The sequence below is a fragment of the Coregonus clupeaformis genome, unplaced genomic scaffold (genome assembly GCF_020615455.1).
Source record: "Coregonus clupeaformis isolate EN_2021a unplaced genomic scaffold, ASM2061545v1 scaf0107, whole genome shotgun sequence".
NCBI lineage: Eukaryota > Metazoa > Chordata > Actinopteri > Salmoniformes > Salmonidae > Coregonus > Coregonus clupeaformis.
Window position 1 is genome coordinate 667,820 of NW_025533562.1, and position 12,161 is coordinate 679,980.

Below are 12,161 nucleotides of genomic sequence, written 5' to 3' on the forward strand. Positions count from 1 at the left end.
TTTGCTTGGCACCACTCACTGAATGCATGGCATGTAAAGACATACATTGTGCTTTTGTACGACCTGTCGAATACAAATCGACCGAACATCAAATTACATGCAAAGTAGCACACTTGTATTTCCATACTCAAATGTATAGGAGAGCGATCATTGCTGGCTCTTGGCCTGCGTCCCAAATTGAACCCTATTCCCTATGTAGTGCAATACTTTTGATCCAAACCCATAGGGATCTGGTCAAAAGTAGTGCACTATGTAGGGAAAAGGTTACCATTTTGGATGCACTCTTGCAGTGGATGACCAAGCCTTTAACAGAATAGGGGAATGTTCTTTTCCCCTCAGAGAATAATCAGTTCTTATGGAAATGTGGCTTCTTTTTTTTTAATGGGTCGCCAATGATGATGTCCTTGTGCTATCCCCCACCGTCGACGTTCTCGTACTGTATGTGCAGTGGGGTCCGAAATTATTAACACCCTTGATAAGGATTAGCAGAAATGTATGGTAAATAATGTATTGTGTCATTTTGGAGTCACTTTTATTGTAAATAAGAATAGAATATGTTTCTAAACACTTCTACATTAATGTGGATGCTACCATGATTACGATTAATTCTGAATGAATTGTGAATAATGATGAGTGAGAAAGTTACAGAGGGCCAAAGATCATGCCCCCAACACATGGTAACCTCCCCTGTTATTGGTAAAGGTTAGCATGTCTTGAGGGTATGATCTTTGACCCTCTAATCTTCTCACTCATTATTCAGGATTTATTCAGGATTATCCGTAATAATTACATTTACATTTTAGTCATTTAGCAGACGCTCTTATCCAGAGCGACTTACAGTTAGCGCATACATTATTTTATCGAACCCACAACCCTGGCGTTGCAAACGCCATGCTCTACCAACTGAGCTACATCCCCTATAGTAGCATACACATTAATGCAGTAGTGTTTAGAAACATATTCTATTCTTATTTATAATAAAAGTGACTCCAAAATGACACAATACATTATTTATCATTCATTTCTATTGGGAACAAACTAATCTGAAACACAACCAAAACGAACTGCAAATGCATCCAACAGGTTTGTAGTCACAAGCTTGATGTAGTCATTGCGTGCTAGGAATATGGGACCAAATACTAAACTTTTGACTACTTTATTTATAAGAATCTTTAGGGGTGTCAATCATTTTGACCCCTACCTTTGAGGGAAAAAAATATATAACTTGTTAAACAAAATCTCTTTCTCTAAGCAATTGTATTAGTATATCATTTCCCTTTTTTTTTTAGCATACAATATAGCTCAGTATTTGAATTATTTATTTTATACAGTCATTATTGCTCATCTTTATCAAGGGTGTCAATAATTTTAGACACCACTGCATATCTTGGAGAACAAGAAGTAGAATAGAAAACTTTACTGCCTTTGAGAGAAGTTGTCCTATAGGCTACACTGTATTCCAGGTAGCCTCCACATACAGATCATTCCAGTTATCAGAATAAGACGTGTGCATTGGCAGTAGTTGTATAAAAAAAAAGCCCACATAGAATTGAAAACAATCAATTCTAATTCTATGGATAGATTCTATATAAAAACACTGTTATGGCAGGCGGCTTGATTGAATACAATTCCCCTGAGTCACACAGCAGGGGAAAGGCAGAGCCCTAATAACAACACTGCCCTTCTATTCAGACAGATCAGACAGCTCCGGGGTGAAGTTTCCACTAAGTACATATCTAGGATCAGCGTCCCCTCCCCCAATCCTAAAAATGCAAAACTGACCCATGATGAGTGTCTGGGGCAACTTAACCCTACTCCTATCAGACATTGGCCCGTGAGGTCTAGTCTGTGGTAAAAATAAATAAAAAATCACAGTGTGGGGCATCTAAGGAGATCGGTTAGGCTAAACTTCTCATTAATGGCGCATCAGTATGACTGAGTATAAACCTCATTAGCAATAGGGATTATAATTGATGGAGGATACGGTGATGAGCTAAGTGCTATGAGATCTTCGGAAAGGTTTGCTGTAATTGCTAATTGTTCCTCTGTTATTAGGTGAGATAAACATAGGCTTCGGGCATTTGACCACGATGACTCGGACTAGAGGCTCTATATGACCTTCCTTTAACAAATGTAAACTAAAAGGTTCTGTATTTCATAATGTAACCATGAACAACTCACTGTTGATAGGGATAGACTAAATTAATCGTGGATGGTGGTCTTAATCCGAAATCTAATTACTGACAAAGCCCTTCTTGCGACTGCAAATTTCTCCCAAAAAAACAACTTGCGTGAGATGCCTTGAGGAAATCTAAATAACCTTTTTTGTGACATTCATTCTTGGTGAAATATTGTGCTGTGGTGATAAAAATACTAGAGCGCTCAAAAGTAGGCATGGGAGGAGAACAAGTTGAAATGATACACACAAGTTGTTATAGGACCAACTGACCATTACATTTTGTTAAACAGGTTGAGTGAATTGTCGATATACCATGACGGACACACATGGAAAGCGAATTAATTGGAATAGAGAGGGAATAGAGATGAAGTTTGCGGTGACGGCAGTTACAAGCTACAGGAGTAATCCAACCCCACTGGAGTCATTCATTATTCATGCCAATACAGCATCCAACAAATGAGCATCTGTCGATACATGCATCATCCGGGCAAAGCCATCCTACGGAGTCCAACTTCAAAGAACTGTTGCGTTTCCTCTTGAAACGGGGACCTTTTCAGTTAAAGCGGTATCATTTTATCCATTACGCGTTTCAAAAAAGATATTAGCACTAACCCTTGACTTGTGGTTGGGTGGATCTTTAATAAATGTTGGCAGATTGGGATAAGCTTGCGAGCCGCCTCCGCCGGTCAGCTCCCAATGTTTTTAAACTGCGGCCTGGACCCAGGCCATATGGCCAGGCTCACGTGACTTTACTATTGAATCAACGTAGCAGCAGCAACCCTCCCCCGTTCCCAACCCCCACTGTGCTGAGCATTACTCTGGGAGCAGAAAAACAGTACTGGGTGAAAGCAAACACAACCCAGTCGCTCAAATGTTTACATTTTGACATGGCATTGGGGACAATGGGAAATGTAATTGAAAATCTCCACCACAGCTGTGGAGCAGTACTTTTGACTAATCGCCTAATTAATTTATAAATAGCCTAAGTGTAGCAGCAGGAAGATTGTGTGTGTGTGTGTCTGTGTGCTTGCTTACTGGTCACTGTGGTAACAGTTGCAAAGGCACTCCGTAACCCCAGGTGTGGGATGAGTTTAACAATGGTAATCAATGGTATTTGGAACCAGATAACAGAGTCTAGCCTATCAACTAATCTATTATTTACCCCTATCTGTATCACCCCTGACCCTGCTAAATAATTGTGTTGTTTCCACAAAATTATCATGTCTCTCCCATATAACTGGTGTTACCTTTTGGTGCTAACCCTGGCTAATACCTCACTTGTAGGTACGAGGTCCTCCTTTCTCAGTTCACATAACCACATGATGGAACAGCCTGAAATAGATTTAGCCTAAGCACCATATTTATGAATTCTACCAGGGCTAACAATGATCTTCCAGGATCAGGGGTGGCAGGTATCTTAGTGGTTAAGAGCGTTGTGCCAGTAACCGAAAGGTCGCTGGTTCTAATCCCCGAGCTGACTAGGTGAAAAAGCTGTCGATGTGCCCTTGAGCAAGGCACTTAACCCTAATTGCTCCTGTAAGTCACTCTGGATAAGAGCGTCTGCTAAATGACTAAAATGTAAAATAAAGAAACACAAGATGTTGGGCCAACATCATTGGGCTCCCAAGAGGAACAAACAGACATGCTGAGTTATAAATCTCATCAATTTTACAGTTTAACAAAGGGACATTGTTCTTCAAATAATAGCTGTACTTCTTGTTTTGTGTCTACTTTCCAACCCATGTTTAACTAGCAAAATTACACAACTGATAAGGCAACTAACTTCTTCTTCACTAGGTTCAACTGTTGTTGTCAAGATGTGTCATACACTCATTAGTCAAGATTTTTTTAAAGAACAGTGTCTGGTTGAACAAGAAAAGGGACAATTTTTAGATGTTGTTGAGGATGACATGTTGGCTCTAATTCACACATCACTAGGGTATATTGTTACACAGTAACCATGTACTCTACCATGTCCAGGGTCTATAAGGACAGTAAATCCTCACTTGGAAACACCGGACCTCAGGGGAGCCAAACAAGTGACACACTCAAGAGCTTAGATAATATCTTGATTTACCATTCTGCAGACCAGCTAATAATAGAATACCATTGTGCCCATTGTGTGTGGAAACCTGCACCCACCTCATGGAAAATCTAAATGTAGAAGCCTATTCAGTCAAAGGTTGTCTAGGGTACGACTGACAAAGATTAGTGCAATGCAGGAAAGCCTGTTCAAATTTGTAGGAAGATTAGTTTGTATTTTGTTTCACATAGTACAGTTTTATAAACAAATTCAGTCACGCTTTCTTGCAGCACACAAAGAGGATCTTGTAAGTCTTTTACCCAAGAGTGGTTACAGCAGTCGTGCTCTGTGTCTGGGGTAAGATTTGAGGCTCACACTACCTCTCATTTGACTATGCATTGTATACATTCTACTCCCGATGCAAGGGCCTGAGACTGCTATGAATGGATGCACTCAACCAAAGTATGCATTATCGGTACTTCTGTACCTAAACAGTTTGAACTCCAATGTGCATTTACCTGTAGTCAACTGCAAGTTTTCCAGTATCACTGCCAAGTGAGATCAAGTTTATAAATTGTCTTAATGGGCTGATGCGAGAGTGGATTGCGCAGTCAGATAAAACAGAGTAAATAGGCATTTTAACGTCATAGATTTAGCCGGTGGTAACTTGTGGAATAGACACCGGCTGGAATGCGGTTTTAACCAATCAGCATTCAGGATTAGAACCGCCTGTTGTATAAAAAAACAACAAGGGTTACATTTTGTAAGCTGGGTTGTTCTACATGAATTCAATCACTTTTTGACAGCACCCCTTTTGATTTGAACGAAACCTTCCATTCATGTTTTCCCATGGTAGAAGTGGTCAGAAAGGGACTTTTTGGACATGAAGGAGCTCAAAGTTGACCCATTTTGCATACCCCACCTTACCATGAGATTAGACGTCCATATCTTCATCACTGAAAAACATCAGCAATTGAGTCTGATATCATTTGAAAGCTTACAGAGTTGTCAAACTATTGTATAATTTAATTTTTTTAAATAAAAATTGTCATTTTTTAACCTTTAAAACTCAAATCTGCAGTTGAAACAATAACAAAGCGTCACCCCGCCTCTGTTTTGGTGAAAAGCTAACAGATGGGCCTGGAGAAATGTAACCACTAAAATCCATACACAGAGATATGGATTCAAGGACTGACTATCCCATGATATCAAAATGATAGTTTTAACCATTTTGAGGCTATACAGTGTTTGTTTACATTTATGTTTTTTTTTTACAAACATAGGAGTAAAACAATCTTATATGGTTCTGATGGGGTACGACAGTTGAACTAAGCTCATGAGGCATTTATAAGTTATATTCTTCAAGAATCAATGGGTATATAAGTCCAATAATGGATGTAGCAACTAAGAATTGTAGCTTTAACATAAATTATCTAAAAATGCGTAGACCTAAACGCCGTTTTTTCATTCAATAAGAATGTAACAGAAGGAAATCTGACAGATTGTGCAAAACTTTAAGATTCTGGAGGTTATTCCCGAGTTTGCCATTGCAAACGTAAGTACCAATGATGAATTATGGCTTTCCAGAAGTGAAATAGGCTATTCCCACTGGGCACAAACTGTTTTTTGTTGTTGTACTTTTACCCCTTTTTCATGATATCCAATTGGTAGTTACAGTCTTGTCCCATCGCTGCAACTCCCCTACGGACTCAGGAGAGGCAAAGGTCGAGAGCCAAGCGTCCTCCGAAACATGATCCTGCCAAGCTGCACTGCTCGCTTAACCCGGAAGCCAGCTGCACCAATGTGCCAGAGGAAACACAGTCCAACTGGCGACCGAGTCAGCTTGCAGGCACCCAGCCCACCACAAGGAGTCGCTAGAGTGTGATGGGACAAGGAAATCCTGGCCGGCCAAACCCTCCCCTAACCGAGACAACGCTGAGTCAATTGTGCTCCGCCTCATGGGTCTCCTGGTTACTGCCGGCTGTGACACAGCCTGGGATCGAACCCGGGTCTGTAGTGACACCTCAAGCAATGCGATGCAGTGCCTTAGACCGCTGTGCCACTCAGGAGGCTGTTTTTTTTTTACAAGATTACAATCAATCAATTTGACACTCATTGGATTTACACACAAAAAGGCAATGGTCAAAAACATTATCACCATGTCATCCAACAATGTTGTGTATGGACAGAATAGCTTACAATTAGTTTATGTCAGACAACCACAAACCTTTAAATTGGGATTTTACTTGTGTGTGGTCCATTGAAGCCTTTCAGGTGAAATATGGTGTAGTAGCCTAATTGGCAGTTAACCTCATATGCATGCAGCATGATTTTAAACCATTCTTTAATTTCTAAAATGTCATGAGTCATGAGATATGAGATATGATTTAAGGAAAGCAAAACCTGCTAGCGAGAGATTCAGAGAACACATGGAATTGCTGAACAACATTAGCTCTGTAGCTCAGCTGGTAGAGCACGGCGCTTGTAACGCCAAGGTAGTGGGTTCGATCCCCGGGACCACCCATACACAAAAATGTATGCACGCACGACTGTAAGTCGCTTTGGATAAAAGCGTCTGCTAAATGGCATATTATTATTATTATTATTATTATAGCATGAGCAGCATTAGTGGATTTGGCGGCTCGCCTTCAAAATAAAAGTCCACCATTGAAACGGATGTAAACAGATGAAACTAGTGAAAATAAAGTCCCGCAATAAGAGCTACGACACTAATATTTGTGCATACTCTTTAGAATTGTAATCTGTGGGTGTCACGGAGTAGGCTGAAACCCATTTGATGGACCCAGGATCCATAGGTAAGGCTATACATGTTCAATACACATTCAGTAGGTTGACTGGTGAGCTTAAAGGAAAAATCCACCCAAAACCACTCATTCCTTTAATTTACAGTGTTAAATAAAACTAATATGTGAGAACAATATTTTTTTGTGAACAAATGTTGCATTTTGCCGTTAAAGTAAGGTTGGTAGCAATAATGAAAATCGTTGTGGAAATCTGTTGCATCTCAAGTCTATTACAAAATCCACAATGCAATGCTCTCTATGGGCTGGCTAGCTGGCTAGCTAACTAGCAAACTTAGCTATACACAATAATACCAAAGAAATATCAGCATGTAACGTAGCTAGTTAGCTGTAAAATCGCCTAAACAAACTGCACGATCAATTTAGGAGTCTACAATCTCACCATGTTCAACCTGCAGATCGATGTGCCTCACAGAGTGGGCCGTGAGGTGCATTCTGGGTGATTCTGGAACAAGGAGCGCTCTCAGTCAAGGAGTGAATGGGAGTCTATTGGGCGGTAGCTCAAAAACCCAACATTAGCACTAATTTCGTCAACAAGAAGTACAACATTACAAATCTTTTCCGAGATGTGAGATAATGAAATTGCTATCTGTAGTATCGTATAGCTTTGGAATCGTAACATTAAGTACTTTCGAGGAAAATAGGCACGTTTCTTGACATATACACTGACTTTGAAAAGGGATTGCGTGACGATTAGCTTAGCAACCGCGTGACGCATCATGACAACGTGAACGCGATTGGTCAACAGTCTGCTGGGTGGGGTGTTATACATGCCTTCATTCATTGGATTCCTATTTCCTTTCTATAATACAGTACCTATGGCAACTGCACCATGCAATGCACCCTGGACTAAAGAGGCAGACAAACAGGAAACATTTGCTAAACCCTCCATTAAATTACACATTTCTCAAGGTAGGAATATCACAAAAATATGATCAATGACACATTCAAGAGAAGACATCCTCTCGAGTTATAACATCGGCCAGTATTGAAATCTGACATGTATGATAGACATTTCGCCATCTAAAAGTCGTATTCCTATTAACTTCCAGTGCAGTGAGAACGACTATCAAGGTGCTATGTGATACCAGACGGAGTTCTGCCTGCTTGATTGCCAATAACTTAGATACACATGAAAACATGAAATGACCCAGGGAATCGATAGAACATCACTCAGGGATACACAAAAACAATATAACATTCAAAATGGGTGAACCTTTCCTTTAATATGTTGCTAATTTCACAGTGGTTTCAGAGTCCCGCAATAAGAGCTATGACAGCTAATATTTGTGAAAACTGTTTACAGTTCTGTTCTGTGGGTGTCACTGAGTAGGCTGATAACCCATTTTAAATGGACCCAAGATCCATAGGTAAGGCTGTAACATTGCAATATATGTATGCCCCCATTGCAATTCTGAAGTCTATACATCCACAGTGCAATTTCAAATGATTTTTTACTTTTTTGTGTCAGATTAACTAGTTATTGTCTTTTGTTGAATTTATATAACAACACTCCAACCTTGTTTAGCAGTTTCTAGTACAATTGTGGCATGATTCCACAATGTTTATCTGTTTGCATCAGTTTCAATGGGGGACTTTTATTTTGAAGGCAAACCGCCGATTCCACTACTGTTATTCATGCTAATGTTGTATACAACACTCTGGTCAAGGAAGCCCATAATTGGCCAAGATGTGGGGTATTCAGACTTTATAAGCAAGGTTACAAACAGTTAATAGCCCACTGTTTTTTATTATTACTCTGGATTGGAAGACTGAGTTTACTGAAAGTCATTAACACAGCCAGTAATCAATTGGAAATGGAAGGCTACAAGCCCAATTTGTAAATCGCTCTGGATAAGAGCGTCTGCTAAATGACGAAAATGAAAATGAAAATGAAGCGCGGCAGGTAACATAGCGGTTAAGAGCGTTGGGCCAGTAACCGAAACATCACTGGTTCGAAACCCGACTTGACTGGGTCAAAAATCTGTCGACGTGCCCTTGAGCAAGGTACTTAACCCTAATTGCTCTTATAAGTCTGCTAAATGACAAAAATATTCAGTATTTACAGAACCTGCTATTCGATACACTGTCTGTTGCCAGCAACATGTTGATTGTCAGTGTGCTAAAAACCTGTTCAGATTTTGTGTGGTGATCCTGCCTTTGTCTCAATATAACAGAGGAATAGGGATGCTATAGGCTGAGAAACAAGATAAAACATAGCCTAAGGAGTGAGGTCATATGCTAAACAATTCTCTCTTGTCTAATCGAAATCTTAATCATAACACGAACATGTGACCTCACTCCTTAGGCTATGTTTGTTACAATAACTCACCGGCATCATATTGGCTCCGTATCGCATGCAACGTTGGCTACTGCTATCTTCGGCTCGAGGATATTAAATCCCACACGTATTCGATAATCCAACAGAGCAGTGACATCCGATCAAATGTATTCCTTTTTTCTGTCGCCCCCGTCTATTATACGCACGAGCGCCTCTCTAATTTTACATTCTCCCGTTCCACAATTATTTATGTTGTATTTACTGGAGACCTGTTGCACTGGTACTGTAACAAGGCTCTTCTCAATGACAACGATCTATCCCTTGAAATAATTTATCAGGATTAGTCCGGTGGCCACCTAATCGACATGGCCATTTGGTCCAACAAAGGTCTCCTGCAAATGTGCAGCCATGAATAATAGAACGGCAGAAATAGCCTACTGTACGTCCACTATTAAATCAAATTTCCAATCCATCTTTATCCCTATCTATTAAATACTTACATTTTTAGACGAATGTGTATCTATAAGGGCACTTGCCAACTAGAAAAGCTATCGGTTGAATTAACAAACGTCGGCAACCCAACCCTAAAGCGAGTGACGCGTTCTGCGAATATAATAATGCTGCGTTCTTTACCAAATGGGAAGGTGGTAATCATCAGATGTGAAGCGGTAAATAGGAGTTGTGTGCATTCACATTACATTTTAGTCATTTAGCAGACGCTCTTATCCAGAGCGACTTACAGTTAGTGAGTGCATACATTTTTCATACTGGCCCCCCGTGGGAAACGAACCCACAACCCTGGCGTTGTAAGCGACTAAGCAACAGGGGACCTATGGGGGACCACATGCGTTCAACTCGTTGAGAAACGCTGATTGGCTAATGGGAAACAAGCTGCGTCAACCATCAATTAAAAGTAGAGCTATCATGCTCGTAAACAAATTAGACTTCAAAAAACATATTAATAGATTCGTTTTAAAATAATACTGTTTTGTTGTTGCATTTAACTGCCAAAAATGCTGTTATAGCAGCCTGGTCTTATAGACTAGCCAGAACAAAGTAAACATACACTCAAATGATTATGGTATGTTAAGTTTGGTATGTAAGACTTTTTGGGCGACCAAACCAAATTCAAAATTAAATCAAATCAAATGTTATTTGTTGTTATATTATTATGTATGTCTGCTAAATGACTAAAATGTAAATGTAAATGTTATGGTTGCTTATTTTTTTTACTTTAGTTTATTTAGTAAATATCTTTCTTAAATCCTTTTTTTTCTTAAAACTGCATTGTTGGTTAAGGGCTTGTAAGTAAGCATTTCACGGTAAGGTCTACACCTGTTGTATTCGGCGCATTTGACAATTGGTTGTGAACGCAGCTGAATCCCCCCTGGCAACAATAAACTCCTCCTTGTTTCACCGTGTTGAAAATAGGGATGTCCACAGTAGCATCGAAATCCAGGTACAATATAATGTAGTTTAGGGAAGTTCAATCAGTAAGGCTGGTCTGAATGCTTGAGTTAACTTAATACAGTAAGCATAATATAATTCACATTGTTTACTATTCTATATGCATAGTGGGAATGTACATGTTAGAGGTTACAAACATTATCATCATCAGCATAGAGCCCCACAGTGGAGGTGTCATAATACCCATAAAAGCTAGCGGTCAAACAAGGAAATGGTTCCAATCATTCATTTTTCCCATAGGGGATTTTAGAAACACTTAAAATAAGTGCTGTGTTTCGTGTAGGCTTACCCTGGCGTGACGTTTTGATAACCATGGAAATCTCTCTCAGACAAGGTAACTTTTATGGATATTATGACTCACACTGTGGTACTCTATAGTGTCATATCTCTCCTCCCGCTTAATGTCATGCGCCGTTCACGTGCTAGTCAGAACTCTGACATTTTCGACTTGCTATCTGGATGAACGCGGCATGTATATAGCTACAACAAATTAGCAAGTTGAACATTTCGGAGTTTCCTAGTTCCGACTAGCAAGTGAATGCGGCATCATTCACCTACACTAAACCATTTCTGTATGGACCTCGCTTTGTGCACGGGGGCATTGTTATGCTGAAACAGGAAAGGGCATTTGCCAAACTGTTGCCACAAAGTTGGAAGCACAGAATCATCTAGAATATAATTGTATGCTGTGAAAAACAGCCCCAGACCATTATTCCTCCTCCACTAATCTTTACAGTTGTTACTATGCATTGGGGCAGGTAGCGTTCTCCTGGCATCTGCCAAACCCAGATTCGTCCATTGGACTGCCAGATGGTGAAGCGTGATTCATCACTCCAGAGAACGCGTTTCCACTGCTCCAGAGTCCAATCGCGATGATCTTTACACCACTCCAGCCGACGCTTGGCATTGCACATGGTGATCTTAGGTTTGTGTGCGGCTGCTCGGCCATGGAAACTCATTTCATGAAGCTCCCGAGTTATTGTGCTGATATTGCTTCCAGAGGCAGTTTGGAACTCGGTAGTGAGTGTTGCAATCGCGCTTCAGCACTCAGCAGTCCCGTTCTGTGAGCTTGTGTGGCCTACCACTTCATGGCTGAGTCGTTGTTGCTCCTAGACGTATCCACTTCACAATAACAGCACATACAGTTGACCGGGGCAGCTAGAGCAGGGCATAAATTGGACGAACTGACTTGTTGGAAAGGTGGCATCCTATGACGGTGCCACATTAAATGTTTGTCTATGGAGATTGCATGGCTGTGTGCTCGATTTTATACACCTTTCAGCAACGGGTGTGGCTGAAATAGCCAAACCCACTAATATGAAGGGGTGTCCACATACCTTTGTATATGTAGTGAATTTACCTTATAACCTATGAGCACAGCACAATAAT

General features: G+C 40.3%; 1 protein-coding gene across 3 annotated transcripts in view; it reads right to left on the reverse strand.

Moving 5' to 3' along the window:
- LOC123483401 (apoptosis-stimulating of p53 protein 2-like) overlaps positions 1-9,898 on the reverse strand; it is a 58,153-nt gene extending 48,255 nt beyond the window's left edge. For 2 of the 3 annotated variants that reach the window (XM_045213384.1, XM_045213382.1), the window contains exon 1: positions 9,357-9,898. In XM_045213384.1, the coding sequence (XP_045069319.1) occupies positions 9,357-9,383 (27 nt within the window). In that variant the 5' untranslated portion in view covers positions 9,384-9,898. Of the gene's footprint in view, positions 1-2,791; positions 2,860-9,356 lie in introns of those variants that run through there. The other variant, XM_045213383.1, reaches the window with a different exon arrangement.
- Positions 9,899-12,161: the final 2,263 nt, after the last annotated feature.